Source organism: Phascolarctos cinereus, unplaced genomic scaffold (assembly GCF_003287225.1).
Source record: "Phascolarctos cinereus isolate Bilbo 61053 unplaced genomic scaffold, phaCin_HiC Scaffold_1;HRSCAF=81, whole genome shotgun sequence".
NCBI lineage: Eukaryota > Metazoa > Chordata > Mammalia > Diprotodontia > Phascolarctidae > Phascolarctos > Phascolarctos cinereus.
In genome coordinates, this window is record NW_027555514.1 from 176,366,414 (window position 1) to 176,387,662 (window position 21,249).

A 21,249-nucleotide genomic window follows, 5' to 3' on the forward strand; every position below is an offset into this window, starting at 1 on the left:
AACTTATAAAAAGTTTTTATATTACTTTGTCTATGGTACCTTTTCGTATAATGTAGTTTCCTTGATTATCTAGGTGTATTTTTGTTTTTGCTTTGTCCAAGATCCTGATTGCTACCCTTGCTTTTTTTTTTTTTACTTCAGCTAAAGCATATTAAATTCGGCTCCAGACATTTGTTTTAACTCTATGTGTGTTTTTCTGTTTCAAGTGTATTGCTTTTAAAGAAAGTATTGTTGGATTCTGGTTTCTATTTAGTTCTGCTATCTTCTTCCATTTTGTGGGTGAGCTCATCTCATTCACATGTACAGTTATGTAACCATGATATTTCCCTCAACTCATTATCTTCTGTTTCTTTCCCCCACCTTTATCCTACCCCTCCTGAAATGTCTATTTGCTTCTAACCATTTACTCCCTTAATCCCCCCACCTCATCTTCTCATATATCCATCTCATCCCCTGCCATCCCCTTTTCCTTTTGCTTTCAATCTTTTCCAACATGAAGGTCTTTTCCACGGAGTACTGTCTTCTCATTATTTGGCCAAAGTATTTAATCTTCATCTTCAGCTTTTGACCTTCCATTAAACAGCCTGAATTAGTTTCTTTAAGTATTGACTGATTTGATCTCCTTGCTGTCCAGTGGACTCTCAAAAATCTTCTCCAGCACCACAATTTGAAAGTATCAATTCTTCATTGCTCAGCTTTCCTTATAATCTAACTTTCACAGCCATACATTGCTACTGGAAAAACCATAGCTTTGACTATATGAACCTTTTGGTAAGGTCATACTTCAGTTTTTCAATATGTTATCCAGATTTGCCATAGCTTTCCTTCCAAATAGCAAGTGTCTTTGGATGTTGTGGCTGCAGCCACCATCTGTAGTAATCTTTGAGCACAAGAATATAAAATCTGCTTCCATTTCATCTCCTATATGCCAGGATCTGTTGTTAAAATCTTAAGGGTTTTTTTTTTTTATGTTAAGCTTCAAGCTAGCTTTTACACTCTCTTTTTCACTCTCATCAAGAGGCTTCTTAATTCTTCACTTTCTGTCGTCAGAGTTGTATTGTCTGCATGTCTGAGACTTGATATTTCTCTGGGCAACCTTAATTCTGGCTTTTGATGCATACAGCCTGGCACAAGTATGGTAAATAGGTTTTGCTCATGTACCATGCATTCCAGTGACTAAAGTCCAATACCTTTTATCACCCTTCTGCTATCTGATTTCCCTATACTGTGGTTGATGAGAAAATTACTGCATTAGATATCAGAAAGATGTTCCTTTTTTCTATAGCAAAATATTGAGGTAGCTTGTTAGGAGTTTTACTGAGACACTAAAATCTATGGGAGTGATTCTACATGCAACTTTTCATTTTTTCATCCAGAAAGAGCTTCTTTTGGATTAGGACTTTTCCTTAGTTCTGGTTTTACCTTTAACTAGCTGTTATGGGAAAGCAACTTATTCTTTCTGAACTTTTTTCTCATGTGGAAAATGATGAAGTTGGAACCTTTACTGTCACAAGGACTGCTTTGGCAATCTGGTGAAGCACACATACTCCTTTTCAGAATAATGGCTTAAAACGCCTTAAAAACCATCCTATGCAATATGAGTTACATAGGATACCATTTATATTAAAATAGTTGCATACATATATGTATGGATGTATATGTGCATGTATGAAAACAAGTCACTACAAGTAAAAGTCTATACAAGTAAACAGAAGAGGTGGGAGGAGTAGTGGTTGATATTTGAACATTGCTCTCATCTAAACTGGTCAAAGGAAAGAAGAATATACATATATACACACATATACATATATATGTATACACACGTATACACATATATGTATATATATGCAGACACAAGTTGGGAAGAGAAATAAATTTTATTAAACAAGAAAATAGGAGTGAAAAGGAAGAAAGGGAAACTAAAGGGAAAATAGTTGAGAAGGGAATTACTCCTCTGCAAAATAAACTCTAAGGATGCACAAAAATATTTGTAGATCTTTTTGTGGTGGCAAAAGATTGCAAATTGATGTGATAACCATCAGTTAGGGGTAATTTTTGAAAAAGTTGTGTTGTATGAATTTGATCAAATATTATATTGTGCTTAGGAAATGATGAAGGGAATGGTTTCAGAGAAACCTGAGAAAAGTGGTATTAACTAATTTAGAGTAAAATGAATAGAACCAGGGGAGCAACTTATACAATGACAACAATTTTATAAATACAACTTCAAAAACCTTAGAAACCCTGATAAATTTAATAGGCAATTATAATTCTAAAGTACTGATAATGGAACATACTACTCATTTCCTGATGGATAGGTAAAGGTTTTGGAGTGCTGAATGAGACTTCTTTTGGACATGCTGAATACAGAAATTTGTTTTGCTTGACTATACATGCTTATAATAGGAATTTTGCCTTTTCTTTCTTTTTTACAAGTGGGCTGGTGATGGCAGTGGAGTGGAGAGAGACTATTTTGCTTGCTGAAAAAAAGAAAATTTAATTAAAAGAAAAAAGATTACAGAACCCCAAGTTAAGAACCCCAGGGATGGAGGATCTAGACCTCTAAGCCACTTTTAAGGATTTGAAATTTTATGGTTTTATCATAGTGAGGGCTATCTCTGCCCTTCACTAAAACAAATGTCTACATACATCCTTCCTTTCCTTCCCTCCTGATTTCCCTGAGATCTTGCTCTGGAAATTGTGTCCTGTTTGTCATGCATCTCCATTGGCTTCTCTCCCCATATACTTACAAAAATGCTCAGATCCCCCAAATCCTAAAAAAACCCCTGATATAGTCACATTTCTTTCCTGTTCACTTCAAAACTTTTTGAAAAAGACATATACATGATGCCTCAATTTCCCTACTACCCATATCTTCTTAACCCTTGCAGTTTGCTTTTGTTCCTACCGATCTAGTAAAAATGCTATTTCTAAAACAATCAGTGGCTTCTTAATCTCTGAACACAGTGATTTTTTATCCCTCAGTTCTCTTCTTTCTTAATTTCTTGAGCATATTTGGTTCAATGGATTATTCCATTCTACTCTTTGCTATCTCTCTCTCTTTTTTTTTTTTTGATTCGGTCATATCACATTTCCTTCATTCTGTTTTTTTTTTTGTTTGTTTGTTTTTGGCTAGGCAACAGGGTTAAGTGACTTGCCCAGGGTAACACAGCTAGTAAGTGTTATGTGTCTGAGGCTGGATTTGATCTCAAGATCTCCTGAATCTAGGGCCAGTGCTCTATCCACTGCACCACCTAGCTGCCTGTCATTCTTCTGGTTTTTAAAAGATGGTCTGGAGGAGGGAACTGTGGAGAGATGGTGGAATAAGGCAGGAAATTACCTGGCTCTCCTAAATTTTCCCTTCCTCCCAAATAACTTAAAATAACCTCAAAGGGAATTTTGGAGCAGCAGAAATAATTAAAAGTCAGGGTAAAGCCCAAATCCAGCCCAAAACAACTTGGTAGGATGTTAGGAAAGATATGGCCTCCTAAAGTGGAAGTGGAGGGTATGACTCTAGTAAAGTGCCTATACCATCTAGCAAGTCGACAAATAGCAAGACCTGGAGGCAGCTGTGTTGGTGGCAGCTTTAACTTTGAGAACTTTTACTCATGGATAGTGTGGTGCTAAGGGGACTGATCAGGAGAAGATTGTGGGGGCCCTTCACTGGTGCTGGATACAAGGTAATGATTGACCAGACATGGTCCCAGGCTGTGGCTTTGAGGGGGGAGGAGGAGTGAGCACATACTGGTAAATGTAATTGCAGAGGGGTGGGACCCTGCTGGTTGTGGGAGACTGGAGGCCCTGTTTCAGGACAGAGGGATTAGTGGTGGTTGTGGCCAACAAAGGGACTGGAGGGAGCAAGAACATTTGTGGTGGCAATGCTTGGGTCTCTAGTCACAGCTCAGAGTGGACAGGAGTACCTGAGGTTACTCATAGACCCAAGTGTGAGCCAGAGTGGCATTGACCATACCTGACATTGGATTATAGAACATTGGAAGAACCAAAAAGTCAAAGACCCCCAAACAGAGCTCAGAAAACCACAGCATAAAAAATCTGAAGCCCAAGACATTTCCCCCCACATGCCAGTAGCAGAGCCCAACCCTAACATAAAGTCAATAGCCAAGAAATAGGACATTAAACATGAGTGAAAAACAGAAAAAAAAACCTGACCATAGATAGCTACTACAGTGATAGAGAAGATCAGAGTTCAAACTTAGAAGACAATGAAGTCAAACAGCTACTTGTAGACTTCAAAGAAAAATGTAAAATGGTCAAAAGCCAAAAAAGAGTTATTGGAAGAGTTTTAAAAAGACTTTCAAAGTCAAATAAGAAAGATTGAGGAAAAAGTGGGAAAAGAAATGAGTAATACAAGAAAATCAAGAAAATTATGAAAAGAAAGCCAACCAAATGGAAAAAGAGATCCAAAAACTTATGGAAAAAATAACCCCTTAATAATTAGAACTGGGCAAAGGGAAGCTAATGACTTCATAAGACATCAAGAAATAATAAAACAAAATCCAAACATTGAAAAAACAGATGAGAATATGAAAAATCTCATCAGAAAAAAACTGATGAGAAAAGAAATCAAATAGAGATAGCATAAACATTGTTGGACTACCTGAAAGTTGTGAGAAAAGAGTCTAGATACTATATTTCAAGAAATTATTAAGGAAAATTGCCCTGAAGTTTTAGAACTAGAGGATAAAATAGGAATTGAATAAAAATCCACCAATCATCATCTGAAAGAGATCCCAAAATGAAAGTCACAGGAATGTTATAGCTAAGTTTCAAAGTTCATGTGTCAAGGAGAAAATATTACAAGTAACTAGAAAAAAAAGCAATTTAAATATCGTGGAGCTACAGACTGGATAACATAGGATTTATCAGCTTCTACATTAAAAAGACTGAAGTACATAGAATATTATATTCCAAAGAACAAAGGAACTGAGTTTGCAACCAAGGAAAACCTGCCCAGCAAAGCTGAGTGTAATCCTGCAAGGAAAAAAGGCTATTTAATGAATAAAAGACTTTTAGCTACTATTGAGGAAAGATCAGAACTGAACAGAAAATTTCACTTATAAGAATCAGGAAAAATGTAAAAAGACAAACATAAAAGACTAATTGTAAGGGGTTTAATAAGGTTAAACTGTTTACGTCTTCTATGGGAAAATATGTGTAACTTTTAAAAAATAATATTTTATTCCTCTCCCTATTACCTGTAAAACAATTTTAACATTTTTTTTAAGTTTTGAGTTTTAATTTCTATCCTGCTTTTCCTCCTCCCCTTCCTCTCTGAGATGGTAAGCAATCTGATGGAGGTTATACATGTGTCAATCATATGAAACATTTCCATATTAGTCATTTTGTTGAAAAAATTAAAACAAAAAAAGAAAGTGAAAAGTAGTATGCTTTGGTGTGTATCCAGATGCCATTAGTTTTCTCTGGAGATGGATAGCATTTTTCATCATGATGGGATTGTGTTGGATCATTGTATTGTTGAGAATAGCTGTCATTCACAGCTATTCACTATACAATATTGCTATTGTATGTATAATGGTCTCCTGGTTCTGCTCACTTCACTCTGTATCAGTTCATGTAAGTCTTTCCAGTTTTTTCTTAAATTATCCTGTTAAGAATTTCTTATAGTACAGTAATATTTCATTACAATCATGTACCACAACTTGTTTAGCCGTTTGCTAATTGATGGACATTCCCTCTATTTCTAATTCTTAGCCACCACAAAAAGAGCCACCATAAATATTTTTCGTACAAATAGGTTCTTTCCCCTTTTTATATTTATCTCTTTGGGATTATGTGTAACTCTTAAGAATGTTATCATTAGTAAGGCAATGTGTTTTTTTTATATATCCTGAAGCTTTGCTAATATTGTTAATTATTTCAGCTAGTTTTTAAATTGATTCTCTAGGGTTCTCTAAGCATACCATCATATCATTTGTAAAGAGTGATAATTTTGTTTCTTCATTGCCTATTCTAATTCTTCAAATTTATTTTTCTTCTTTTATTGCTATAGTTAGCGTTTCTAGTACAATACTGAATAATAGTGGTGATAATGGGCATCCTTGCTTCACTTCTAATCTTATTCGGAAGGCTTCTAGCTTTTCCCTATTACAGATAATGCTTGCTGATGCTGATGTGTTTTATATAGACACTGCTTATCACTTTCAAGAAAGGTCCATTTATTTCTTTGCTCTCTACTGTTTTTTAATAGGAATGGTGCTGCATTTTGTTAAAAGCTTTTTCTGCACCTATGGAGATAATTATATAATTTCTCTTGGTTTTGTTATTGATATAATCAATTATACTGAAGGTTTTCTTAACATTGAACCATCCCTGCATTTCTGGCATAATTCCCATCTGGTCATAGTGTATGATTTCTGTATTGCTGTAATCTCCTTGATAATATTTTATTTAATTCTTTTTTACATTAATATTCATTAGGGAAATCAGTCTATAGCCTTCTTTCTCTGTTTTAGCTTTTCCTGGTTTAGGTATCAGCACCATGTTTGTATTGTAAAAGGAACTTGTAGAACTCCTTCTTCATCTATTTTACCAAATTGTTTATATAGTTTAAAATTGCAGCAACTGTGCTGTAAGAATTGTGCTTTAAATGTTTGGTAGAATTCACTTGTGAACCATCTGACCCTGGGGTTTTTTTTCCTAGAGAGTTCACTGATGGCTTGTTCAATTTCTTTTTCTAAGATGGGGTTATTTAAGCACTCTATTTCCTCTTCTGTTAATCTGGGCAATGCATATTTTTGTAAATATTCATCAATTTCATTTAGATTGTCAGATTTGTTGATATATAATTGCACAAGATAGTTCCTAATAATTGGTTTAATTTCCTCTTCATTGATGGTGAATTTACCCTTTTCTTCATTCTTTTTTTAAATCAAATTAGCCAATGGTTTATCTATCTTATTTTTCATAAATCCAATTCTTAATTTTATTTATTAGCTCAATAGTTTTCTTGCTTTCAATTTGATTAATTTCACCTTTTATTTTTAGCATTTCCAATTTAGTGTTCCATTGAGGATTTTTAATTTGTTCTTTTTCTCTGGCTACTCATCTGCTGCTGCACTGGGGTTGTGGGGCTTTGGTTACTGACCTGTGCTGGGGCTCAGGGACTCTTGCTGGCTTGCTGGGGCATGGCCTGCTGCTAACATGCCTGTACATAGCCTGCCTGGACTGCATTCTCCTTTTAATCAAGTGAGGCAGACATTTCCTGCTGATCTTTCAAGTTTTCTTGGGCTAGAAAATTATTTCATCCTGTCTTTTTTGTTGGTTCTGCCATTCCAGAATTTATTGTGAGATGCTATTTTATAGGTGAATTTAGGAGAATTCAGGTGATTTTCTGACTTACTCTGCCATCTCGGCTCCTTGAAGTTGACTCATTCAACTGTATATATCCTTTGACCCAGCAATAACACTATTAGGTCTGTTTCCCAAAGTGATTAGAGAAAAAAAACCAAAGAACCAATATATTCTAAGATATTCATAGCAATTCTCTTTGTGGTGGCAAAGAACTAAATTGAGGGGATGGCCATCAATTGGAGAATGGCTGAATAAGTTGTGCTATATGATTGTGATGGAATGTTACCATGCTGTAAGAAATAATGAGCAGGTTGATTTTAGAAAAACATGGAAACACTTGTATGAAATAATGAAGAGTGAAATGAGCAGAGGTGAGAGAATGCTGTATACAGAAATAACAAAAGTGTTCAAAGACTAACTGTGAATGACTAAGTTATTATGAGTAATATGAATATTCAGATCAACAACAAAAGATGTATGAAGAAAGATATCTACCTCCAGAGAAAGAACTGATATATGGAAGTACTTACTGTATGGTTTCACACACACACACACACACACACACACACACACATGTATGTGTGTGTGTGACATGTTGGCCTTCCCTAGTGTGGGATTGGGAAGGATGGAGGGATATAGCTTGGAACTGAAAAATGTTACAAAAAACTAAATAAATAAAATTTTAAAAAAAGACAGTCTGAGGTATTAGAAAAAGCTTGGAGTCCAAAGAAATAGGTTGAAATTCCATCTTTATTACTTATCCTACCTATGTGACCTGAGGGAAGTAATTCAATATTTTTTTTCATTTGTAAAATGAGAGCATTGGCTTAAATGATGCCTGTAATTCTTTCCATCTCTTATGCTCCACAGGAGTTATGATTCTCCTACCTCTCTAACTGGTTTATCTCTGCTTCATCCTTTTCTTGACCTCTGTAAGGTGAGTGATTCTCAAAGTACTATCTTTGACCCTTTTTTCCTTAATAGTCTTTTTATCAAAAATTTCATTTACTATCACAATTTGGCCTCTGTTGAGGGCTCCTAAATAGTCATATCCAACATTGACCATTCTTCCTGAGTTTCAAACATGCCTCTCCAACTACCTATAGGAATTATCCACCATTATCTCAAACTTAATATATCTAAAGTCAGCATATTATCTTTTCCCCTGGTCCTGATCCTTTTTTCAACTTTATTATTTCTATCAATGTGCCCACCTCTTCCTGTTTCCTATTTTGAAACTTTGGTATTATATTGATATTGTCCCTTACCTTTTACATTCAATCAAGTCACCAAGTCTTTTCTTGTATGTACCCCCTTGTCTCTATTCCCACAGATACTATCTCCTTGTAGGCCCTTACATAAACCCGCTTACATTATTTCAATAGCCTAATGAGAGGTATTTCTACATCTGTGTTTCCAATGTATTTCTCACTCTGCTGCCCCAATAGTCTCCCATATGCATAGATCTAGCCAATGATCTGCTCAAGAATCTTAAGGGACTCCTTATTGCCTCCCAAGTAAATTTTGAGCTCCTTTGTCTGAGGTCTTACATGATTTAGTGCCATGCTTATATTTGCAGCCTTAACTTATGCAATTTCCTTCCATGCACTTAATGCTGCCACTATATGAGATTATTCTTTTTCCTCTGAATAATCCCTGCCCTTTCTCATTTCCATACCTTTTTGTATCTATGCCCATATTTTCAGGTTTAAATGTACTCCCTGGTAGGAGATAATATCTGTAAAAATGTTTAGCACAGTGCCTGGCACTTAAATAAGTAGGCATTTAATAAATAATTGTTCCCTTCTCCACCCTCCCCCCCCACCTGCTCTTTGCATTTACTAGATACTTGCTACGTGCAAAGTACTGTGCTAAGTCCTGGGGATAAAAGTACAGAAGTAAGACAGTCTGTACTCTCAAGGGTGAGACAATACATTTGGAAGTTTTTAGCTTCAAGTCAAGCCCCATGGTACTTAAGGTAAGGTGGCAAAACAGTTATACTTGTTTTTTAATGCCTTTACCGTGATGAAATCATAGCAGTTTCTGATGTTGCATCATTCTATGGTACCAAAGACTTTGGTGACTAGAACTTTCTTTTCTGGGTCTTTAATAGATGTGATTGCAGTACTTGTCAAATCAATTGCCAGGCTGCATCATCCCAGTGATGATTCCCAGGATGGGGGTTTTCAGCTTTGGGCAATTAGGGAAGCATTGCTATTTCCAAGGTTTTCAGCTTCACAGTTTTAGATCAGAGGGGAGATGTTGGTCAAAGTGATGATAGTGGTGATGATGGTGGTGGTGACAGTGGTGGTAGTGGTTCCTCATATATCCTGCCTCCTGCTTTGGCTAGGCTGGATTTCCTGTCCTGTGAATGGCAGTTGATGAGCATGGTTGACCCCTTTTCCACAAGAGTTTCCTCTCCCTGGATGATGTCTGCGAGGGTTAAATGGAAGCATGACCAGCGGTCTGAGCCATACTGCTATCTACGTATGCTATATACGTGTGATACTATTACTTTGTCTAGTTTCTAGAATCAGCTTTCTTTTACTGTTGCTTAAGTAATGTGTCTGGGAATTTTAAGCAAACCAGTCTTGTAGGTACTAACTACACAGAGGCACCTAGGTGGTGCAGTGGATATAGCACTGGGCCTGGAGTTAGAAATAGCTGAATTCTGAATCTGACCCATAACATTTTCTACCTGTGTGATCCTGATCAAGTCACTTAATCTCTGTCTCAGTTTCCTCAACTGTAAAATGAGGATAATGATAGCACTTACCTTCCAGGGTTATTGTAAGAATCAAATGAGAAAATATTTATAAAGCACTTAGCACCAGTGATTTTCACATAGCAGATGCTTAATAAATGTTTATCTTCTCCTTCTCCAGTAACACTTAAGAAAGATTTGTTAAATAAGATTGAAATTTTACTAGCTTGTATTTGTTGTTGTTGCTAAGTAAGATTTTCCTTTCTGATGGTGGGGAATGGTAGCAAAGTGAGCTCTTAGGGTTCTTTTGCTTGCTCAGCATAAATAACTATGTTCCCTGGGCAAGTAAGTGAGTGATGACATCTAAGGCACAAAGGTGTTAACTTGTCATTTATAGCAAACATTTTCTGCAATGTAATGTACTGTTTAGTGGGAATGATTGTAATGTTAAGTCAAAGTGTGGCTAACAGAGACACGCACGCAAAAAAGAAAAAAAATGTGAAGCAGCCAGACAGAAATACAGGAATACCTTGTACCATGCTGTACTATCACATTATAAAAGCATTAAAATCATAACCAAAATTCACAGTAGTCAAATAGGGCATCAAAGCACTTAGCATTTGAATAACAAAGACAGGGATAGGCAAATGGAGAACTCTGGTATTGCCTTTTAAGACTATCTTTTATTCTTTCTCTAATTCATATCCAGCCAAACAGGAAAGGATCTTGGCAATATGTGACTGTTGGAATCCTAATTTTGGAACTTCTGTGTAACGTGAGACCTTGATCTCTACCAAGACAGAAGGTTAGAAAAGGAAAGACCTAACATCAACCTCAGATCTTAAAGCTAGGTATATCAGTTATGACTAAGGAGCTAGCAAACTGTCTTAGTAAGGTTCCAGCCACCATACATGGGAGGATTGGCCTAGTGCCAGAAATGATTCCATGTCTGAGCACTAATTGACTAATGTAGAGAACAGTAAAGAACTTTTCATTAGAAAAGTTCCTAAGCACTCAATAATTGGCTTAGTCAGCTTCATTTAGGCAAGGAATACAAGCACTCCTGAATATAAACAGTTTATCAAACTCTATTAATCTAGGTATACAAGATTAATAAACTCTCCTATGATGTCCTCATAATCAATAAGGGGAGGTTCCGGTCTAGGTCACCCACACTGACTTCCCTAATATCCCTCTTCAACTCAGTTCCTGTGAATCTGCCCAGCAACAACAATCTGATATGAGAGGAGAGACCCAAAGCTCTGTGATCTTGATCCTACCATATTCCTGCTACATCACTATCAGTGCTTGCCCATGGAACTAGGCCTGGCAAGTTGCAGACTTGAATTCCTGTGAGTAATAAATGGCCTGGCTTGTGATCCTTTAAAGATTTGGGTTGTTACTCAGTATCTCACCCACCATGGAGACTTGAGTTTAGATGACTTGGTTCTGAAGAGAAGAGCTCAGACAATTATAACAAGGAGCAATGCTTAGCAGAAATCACTTGCCAAACAGAGCAGGAAAAAGAGCAAAGTACAAGTGGAGATTATGTGGGGTAACCACAAGAGACTTGCAAAACAGTATATCCAGCAGGAGAGAGTTAAGCTCAGGGTGAGCAGTTGTGATAATGCCAGCAGATGACATCAGGGGTCCTAGCATGTTGGAAATGTGAATTACCCCTTCACTCATATTCTGAGGTGCAGAGCAGGTTTTGGAGTAAAGATGTCTGAAGAGGCAGCTGTCATTTTGTGGTTTCTGGCTTTGTATACAGCTCTGACAGTCATCTCTGTTGTGTGATAATTGATGCTGTAGGAGTAGATCACAGAATTTGAGAGCTAGAAGAGGTTTCGGCAGCTATCTAGTCTAACCAATACACAAAAGAAATCCCCACCCTAACATATCCAACAAGCAGATAGACAGCTTCTCCTTGAAGATTTACAGGGAAATGAAAACATTATCTCCTGAGGAGATAACAATTTTCAAAATTGTTTTTTCCTTTTAATTAATAAGTATTTATTTTCTGTTCCTTTTGTCTCTCTTCCCCCTGGGGGAAAAACAAAACTCTTGTAACAAATAAAATAAATTTTATTTATCAAATAATACAAATTCCCATATTAACCACATTAAAAAATGCCACATTCTGCATATTTAGTCCACTACCTGTCTTTCAGAAGGTTGGTAGAATAAATCAATGATCCTCTTGAACCATGATTGGCTTACATTGTATCATTAGCTCATTCCAGTTTTTATGTGAATTACTGGTATGGCTCCATATATTCCAGTTGTGGAATTTCAGACATTAGTGAGTGAAGATAAGAAAATCTAACTGATGTTCTATCCATAAATTAAGCTAACCCTGAGTACTGGATGCTAGGAAGTAAGGAACGCTGGACCAGCATTTCTCATTTCAAGGAATGGGAAGACTATTCAAAAGGTGTTACAAATATATCTGTCCTCATTTCTACCATGAGGATAAAAAATTTAGAAGTGTTTATTGGTTTTATCACATTTCTTTCAATGCTCATGCCTTGGTATGGTTTTGTCCTAGTGCATGAAAATGAAAGATGCACAGTTTAACAGTGGGTAGCCATTCCATGCACTGGCTTATGAGTTGCTTGTCCAATAAGAGTATCTTCTTGGTCAGCAAGAGTTAACTGCTCTTCTTTCATCTTTCCTTTGAACTATGCCTAGAATATCTGCCTACTTGACTAATTCACAGGAATAATTAACTGAACGAATCTTTCTTCTTCAATTATTTATTAAATCTCACAAGTTATTTTAGTTTTCAAGGATATGTGAATGATGTGCTTTCATCATAATCACAGAACTACATAGCAGCAAGACATGTTCCACCACCTTTTTTCATTTAGGTTTTGTGTCATTATCACTTCCATATCCCTAATTAGTGTTCTATGAGAAAAAAGTGTAGGTATTCCCAGTGAAAAAGAACAGTTTCAGCTCAAAAAGAGAATTGCAACTGAATCAAATATCTGCTCCTAGCTGACATTTTGGTTCCCGATGCTTTTGAATCTCATTAAAAAAGGAAGTAAAGAAATCATGGTTGTGAACAAATAGTAGTACAACCTTTTTTAAATGTGTGTTTCACTGTTCTCATGAGCAGAAGCTACAGACTGTTTGTTATTGTTTAAAGGCTCTTTAAGGTTTGATTCATCCACATCTATTTCCCCACTATTAGAAGATCCATTGTTTTCTCCATATTTTTTCTTCATAATCATGTATAATATGACATATAAGATGACCGCTGGTACCGTTAACCCTAAACACAAGGCAAAGAAGATATTTCTGCAAAAGAAGATGAAAAAAATCAACTTTAAAATTCTTAATGAAATGGAATAATTTATGTACTATGTAAAAGTCTTCAAGAGGATTTACAATAAATTGTTAAATGTAGAAATAATAAAATTTAAATATGATAAAAATTAGAATTATGTTTTATTCCTCTTTCAATATCTCAGTCAGACTACAGAAGCTGCTTAAAAAAAGATAATTCAAAAATGGATTTAAGAATTTTTGTTTTCACAAACCAAATATATTCATTCCACAAACTGATGTATTGTCAGTAGAGTTAACTCCTGTGAGAAACAAGTTGGTTCATTTGCATCTGGAACAAGTTTTAAAGGAATAGGTAATAAATACAGTGACCTAGAGTTCTTAATCAAGCAAGCATACTTCATCATAATGTCTTTGTTCCCTTCCTTCTATTTTTCTCACATTAGTATATAAGGGAAAAATAATCATTCATTAGATGGTATTGGATGGAAGATGAGGATGATTATTGGTGGAATAGAAGGGGGATCAAAAGACAAAAACAGAAGAATCAAAGAGAGGTAATCTACATCAGGAGAGGTGAGACCTTTGGAAGTTTTGCCTTCATTTTTTATAGAAGAGGTGGGACCAGAAAATTGCACAGCCTTAAAGATTTTTACTCAACTTCTGTACTATAGAGTTGGAAGAATCATGAAAAATGGGTAGAAAATGAATATAAAAGCTGCCAAAATATACCTCTTCTTTTTTCTACCTTTGACTAGTAATGGCAGGACTCATATAGAAGTTTCAATTAATTGAACTTTATACTGAGGACTGTGAATATGAGAATATATATAATAATAATGGCCAACATTTATGCATCATATCCCCAAAGTTTTAGTACAGTTTTTAGTTCTAATATTTGAGCACAGTGCTTGGCACACAATATGTGCTTACAAATGTTAATTGATTAACTAATTGTTAAAACTGCTTTAAGATTTCTGGGACACATTGAAGAGTGTTTTGAAGTCTGTAAAATGCTTTACATTTACCATTTCATTTGATACTCACAACAACTCTGTGTTCCATTATTATCTCCTTGGAGAAAGTGAAGCTCAGAGAAGGTAAATTATTAGTCTGGATCCCATAGCTTCAAAGCTAGATTTCAGATCCAGGTCTTCATGATTCTACATCCACACTCCATCCATGCCACTCTGTTCCACATAATTTTCCAACTAATTGTTGCTCATTCATGAAATTCTGTCTTGCTTTATTTTTTTTAATAACACTTATTTTGGACTTCTGGAATATTGTGAATATTGTGCTTACAAGAAGGGAATCAGTTTGGTGGTTACAATGAATACATTTCCCCAGGTGTTATGTTTGGGAATATCAGCCAAAGTGTGTAAGAGAATATCTCAAGTTGGTTTTGTGATTATTGTGACACGAACATCTCTAACACAAGGGGTACATTTTATCACTGAGATATGGAAAGATGGGACTAATGGCTGCACTTTGGGTGGGAAAAAGGTACAACTTACTCAGAAGCAACTCATTAGAGGCATGGGGTGGCAGAGTTGCGTTGCTTAATAAGAAGATGTACTTAGGTGAGAAATGTTTCAACTAGAGGTGAGTCACTTTTATGGGAGGATCATTAGAGAAAAGGAACAACATGGTGCAAATATGTTGTAGCCTACTCAGGAAGAGAGAAGAAATGGAAACATATCACACATATGGCACCAAAGCAGGAAGCAATAGGAGACAGAGAATTTCAACCATTCAGAACTTATATAAAGAGTCCTGGTTTTAGAGTCAGTGAACTTAGGTTCAAATCATGGCTCTGCTACTTACTAACCATGTGCTTTTTGACATTTATTTTTTCTAGGTCTTAATTTCTTCACTTTTGAAATAATGGGGCTAGGCCACAGGATCTCCATGGTTTAGCTTTAAATCTTTCATCCTATGATTTGACTAAGTGCTCTCTGGGTATAAAAGAAACAAAATTTCCACTTGCCTTAGTGATCTGAAATTCTTCAAAAGTTGGAAAGAAAATTGTTATTCTGGGCCTGATTTTAACCAAAAAAAAGAAAATGGTTGCCAAAGGGAAAATAAGAGGAATCTTTAGAGAAAGCAAGCATAAACCACAAACTGAATATAGCGTGACACACATCTCAAATTTTGAGAGAATTAGAATTCAGATTCCAGAGAAGCAGAACTAGAATCCAATGACCTACAGCAGAAGTTAGCCCAAAAGAAATGGGCTACTTTCAAGAATAAAATTCTGGAAGATGTCAGAAAACATTTATTAAGTGTCTGCATGTGCCAGGCACTGTTCTTAGTACTGTGGATTCAAAAAAAGGCAAAAAATAGTTTCTATCTTCTTTCAAAGAGGTCATAGTCTAATGAGACAGACAATAGGTAAATAATTGTGTACAAACAGGCTTTATCCATGATAAATTATAAGTTATAGGGAAAGCACTAGCATTAAGGGAGATCATGAAAGGCTTCTTACAGAAGGTGGGATATTAAATGAAACTTGAAAAAAGCCAAGGAATCCAGGAGGCAGAGATGAGGAGGGAGAGAATTCTGGGCATTTGAGACAGCTAGTGAAAACATACAGCGTCTTGTTTGATTTACAAAGAGTCTAATGTCACTAGATCAGAGTATATGCAGGAGATCAAGGTGCAAGGATACTGAAATGGTAGGTAGAGGCCAGTGTATGAGATATTTTAAAAACCAAACAGAGACTTTTATATTTCAACCTAGGGGTAATAGGGAGCCACAAGAGTTCATTGAGTATGAAAGTGACATGATCAGACCTGTGCTTTAGAAAGATCAATTTGATAAGGGAAGTGAAGGATGGATGGAAGTATAGAGAGGCTTAAAGCAGGGAAACTAACTAGCAGACACACATAGGTGTGAAGTGATAAGGGCCTATAACAGGGTGGTGGTACTTCCAGAGGAGAAAAGGGAACATATACAAGAGATGTTTCAATATTAGAATCAATAGGACTTGGAAACTGATTGAGGGTAAGGAGGGAGAGACTGAGGAGTTGATAATGACAACTAGGTTGGAGCCTGGATGAATAAGAAATTAGTAGGAATGATAATGAGTTCAGATTTAGATAACCTGAATATAAGATATCCATGCCAGATCCAGTTTGAAATTCTGAAACGTGAATTATTTTCATGAGTGAGAGAGAGGGGACTTTATATTTTGACAAGAAATGTACCAATTATGGAAGTGACATCAGATTACTGAGAAGAAATGAAATGGAGTGTGTGATCTTATGAGGTAAGGGTGAGGAATGCTATGATGACACTCAAAAAAATCTGACGCTGGAAATAAGTACTCAGAGCACAAAAAGTGACTCTGTATTTATGGTAGAGGCAGGAAAAAGGTAAAAATTCAGAGTGGATTATGGGTTTGGGTGGATGTGGTGAGTATGATTGATAATGGAGAAAAGAGAAATACTTTTCTAAATTTTCTTTTTCTGCCAAGTAGAATGATCTTTAGACTGGTTAAAATGGTGCAGAACAGGTCACTTGGAAACTGAAGCACAAGATTCAATTCACCTAAACAGAAATATTTACATGTAAAGTCCAAGGCACTGGATACCAAGACAAAAAATAGCCTGTCCCCTTATAGAAATTTCATTTTATCTAGGGATAGAATAGGTTTGTAGATAAACAAATTCAAAGTTGCTTGATATCTACCAATAGGGAGAAAGAACTAGAAAATGGGGAAGAGATGGTGCAGGATCAGGAAAGAAGGGTCTTTCCTGATGGGGACACCTGATCTGACCCTTGAAGGAAGACAAAAATTGAGAAAGATGGAGGTGTGAGAAAGTAGTTCACATGAGGGACATCCTGTCCAAATTTGAAGGAACTGAAGAAGTCAGGTTGAATTTGAAGACTAGCCAGAAGTCTGTTTTGGCTGGATATGGAATTCTTTAAGTGGAATAGTATATAGGAAATAAGGATAGAGAAGTTGATAGAAACCAACTTGTATAGGACTTTAATGAAATCCTGAGAAGTTTGTATTTTATTTTAGTCTCTGAGGCAGGGTTCTTAACACTTTTTTTTTATGTGTGTGTGTCATAGACTTTGGCAATCTAGGCAAACCTATGAACCTCTTCTAGAATATTTTTTTATTTGTAAAATACAGATTACAGAATAAAGCAATTGTGTTGATATTCAGTTATAAAAAATATTAAACAAAATATATAGATTAAGAATGACATTGTTATCGACATTGCTAGTGTTAGGAAGATTGTAATGGTCATTTGAGGATGGCAGATTGGTAGAGGGAGAGACTGATAGAAGACAGACCAATCATGAGGTTATTTTAGTAGTCTAGTAGAGAGATGATTAGGGGCTTAAGTAAGGATAATGGTCATGTCATGGTGAAAGTGAATTGAGTGTGAAGACTGCTAAGTGAGAAGCAGGTAAGGAAATGGTGTAAGAAATGTTCTAATAACAGAATCACAATATTTAGCAATTGATTGGACAGGACGGTGGAGAGGTAAGGAATAAGGTTGTGAACCAGACAGATTGGAAAGATGGTGGTGCCTCTAACAGGATTAAGGAAGTATGTTGGGGTACACCTGGGGGTGGGGAATAGGTTCAAAGGAGAGGAGTTACATTTTAAATATATTGATATTGAGATACCAATGGTACATCCAGGAAGATGTGATATGAGAATGCAGACCAAATAAAGATTTATTGAAAAAAGTTATGCTTTACTTACAGAAAAGACCCAGCGAGGACGTAATATGTATATTAAATATTTGAAGTACTATCATATGGAGGAGGAATTAGATTTGACCTATGTGGTCCCAAAAGTAGAACCAGGGGCAATAATGCAAGAAAAATTTAGGTTTGATATTGGAGGAAAAACCTTTTTAACATTTAGAGCTATCCAAAAGTGAAATGGGATGTCTCAGAAAAAGGGAGATTTCTCCTCATTGGAAACCTTCAAACTGAGACTGTATAATTTGCATAGGAGTGCATAGAACTTGGGACATACCTGCTGGCAAGCCCAGAGAGATTAGTATTGGCCCCACCCTTGAGTATAGTGCAAGGCTTCTTGAACTGTTTCACTCCTAGTGTCCTTGGAATTTCTGAAAATCTTCCAGTACCCCCAATTCAACAAAAAAGGAAACACATTCAAGACCTCACCATATATAAAAATAAAATAATTAAATTAAATCCTTATGAGCCGATTTAGTAAGAATGTGACACCCTTTTCCAAAGGTACACCAAAAAGTTTCATAATTTTGTTAATCGGAAATAAGTTCAAAAATCAGATCAAAGTATTCTCCATGACCACTTGACAAGTCTTTCATAGTGGAGTACATTAAGTTTGGGTTGGGAACGCCTGATGTAGTGAATTGAGTGTTTGAGGGTATTGAGAAGGGCTTAATTATAGCTCACTCCAGGGTGCTGTAACACATGCTCCATGTCTGTTTATGATGAGCCCTTATCAGGTAGTAGGAATTCCTTTTGGAGTATGAGTTTGACTAGACATCCACTGAGGTCCCTCCCAAAACTGAAATTCTCTGATTCAGGGACTATGTCCAGTAAATGGTTTGTGATGTGTAACTGGAGCCCAGGAGAGAAATTAGGGTTGAATAAATAGATTGGTAGCTATCTGCCAGGAGATGACTCTGAAATCCCTGAGAGTAGAAAAGATACCCAAATAAGAAAGTGTGTAGAGAAAAGACACCTAGGGATAGCCCTGCTGAGATGGCAGAAAAGAGAGAAAGATCCAGCAAAGGAGATTGAGAAAAGACCCATCCAACAGATAAGAATAGAACCAGGAAAATATAGGATCATGGAATTACCGACATTCATACAACTCTTTAGAGTTCACAAAGCATTTGATATACATTATCTCATTTGATCTTCACAGCAATCCAGTAGTGGTATTATTATCTGCATTTTACATACAAGGAAATTGAGGTTCAGAGAGATTAAATGACTTCTCCATGTTGACATAGCTAGTGTCAGAGGCAACATTCAAACTCATATGTATTCAAATCATGGTTTGCCATGACAGCCTAGATCCACTGAAAGCCAGAATCAATGATTTGTACTTAGTGTTTCTATTTCTGTCCAAATAGCTGGATCATTAGCATATCCCATCAAAATTTTAACTTCTTTATATTTTGTATTTGTAAGAGATTTAATCTGTTAGAGAGTGGTCTATCCATTACTTGTCATTCTTTATGAGTGAAATGCCTGTGTTTCTACTTTTAAGAAAAAATATTTCTAATACAGCTGGTATACTTGATTACCTAGAGAATTCCTCCTTTATCACATGGTTTAGTAGAGGTTATGTGTACTACTTTTTTTTTTGCTGCAAACTAGATGGCTACAAACTTCTTTGCTCTTTGTATTTGTGGTAGACACCTATTCATCGTGAGGAATATTTGTTGCCATTACTGCACTGAGTCTCCTTTACTGACCCACAAAGAGGAGTTTCACTTGGTGTTACAGATATGTAAATTCTTTACTACATTTCCTGTTGCTTGTAGTTCTAGGGTAAATACCAACTTTGACACAACCAGTTCAGGATTAAGGGTCATTTGATAACCCCTTACATAAGTAAGGTGTCTTGCCTTCTAACATATGCAATTGAGTACTCACTTTTCTAGCTAAACTGGATTGTTTGTTCTTGATCTTATTTTGCCCTCTTCCACCTTAGAAGGTAAAGAGGAGTGGCCTTCCTCATGGTGAGTCTTCCTTCTACCGACCAGCTCCAACCAAACCTGTAAAAGGGCACCCATCCTTCTTGCCTTTCCTTTACCCCTCCTCTGACTCCTGGGCCACTCTGAACTGATGGGAGTAACAAATCTAATGGGAGATTGAGGACCATCAAACCTTACTGTCTGTCACTGTGCCCTAGGTAATAGATAGAGATAGACAATCTTTATCCTCCCCCACCCCATTATTTGGCTTGTTGATGAATCCTGAGTAACCATGTGCTTCTTATTATCATCTTCTTATCCTTTCACCCTTAGAACTTCCAGGGCTGTCCATGAATCCTGTAGATCAATTTTTTTTTCATACATTTTCTCCCACAGTTGGAGTATGAGCTTCTCGAAAGCAGGTATTATCTCACCTTTTTTTCCATTTGTATCCCCAGCACTTATCCAAATGCTTGGCACATAAAAAGCACTCAACAAAATTCTTGTTCATTAATTCATTCATTCTTCCAGCTACCATGGATCCCCAATCTCTGATAACTGAAATCCTTCACCTGTGCCAAAGTTCAAACTCCAGTTTTGTTTCCTTCTTGATGTTTACTTTCATTTCCTTTGCTCCCCTCAGCTACAACTGATCTATCCTTCCCTATCACTCTGACTTTTATGCATATATTATTCTTTTAGATGTATTAAAATGATATGTTAAGTTATCTCAACCTTCCTTCTACTCTGTAACTACTATAATGGCAAGAACTTGTCATTTTTTCATCTTTGTATCCCCAGAACTTAGTACAATGTCTTGCATGTATAAACTACTTGATAAATCTTTATTGAATTAAGTTGAATTAATTTATAATTCTCTGAGGTATGTAGAGCAGGAACTAGATCTCATTTTCAGTGACAAGGAAACCAAGTTATTGAGAGGTTAAGTAACTTGCCCAAGGGCACACATTTTGTGGAGTACAAGGAAAAGTTCAGATATTTTAATTCCTAGCCTTTTTCTAGTGATTTTTAAAGTGAGATGATATATATAATGTGAAAGTACTTTGTATGCTATAAATGTACCAAATGTAAATTACAATTATTTTTTTCCATTAGAATATATTATCTCTTTGTAGGGTAGAAAGAATAAGGATATTTATCTTCATGCCTTCAATGAATCAACAGTTCCAAGGAAAAAATTATAGAATGGAATTCTCTATTGCCATTAATTCTATTTTTGCCCTTTCATCCAAG

General features: G+C 36.1%; 1 protein-coding gene across 1 annotated transcript in view; it reads right to left on the bottom strand.

Moving 5' to 3' along the window:
• Positions 1-12,100: 12,100 nt before the first annotated feature.
• LOC110213751 (solute carrier organic anion transporter family member 1B1-like) overlaps positions 12,101-21,249 on the bottom strand; it is a 76,180-nt gene continuing 67,031 nt past the window's right edge. The window contains exon 15 of the mRNA XM_020994199.2: positions 12,101-13,339. Coding sequence (XP_020849858.1) covers positions 13,126-13,339 — 214 coding nt within the window. The 3' untranslated portion in view covers positions 12,101-13,125. The remainder of the gene's footprint in view (positions 13,340-21,249) is intronic.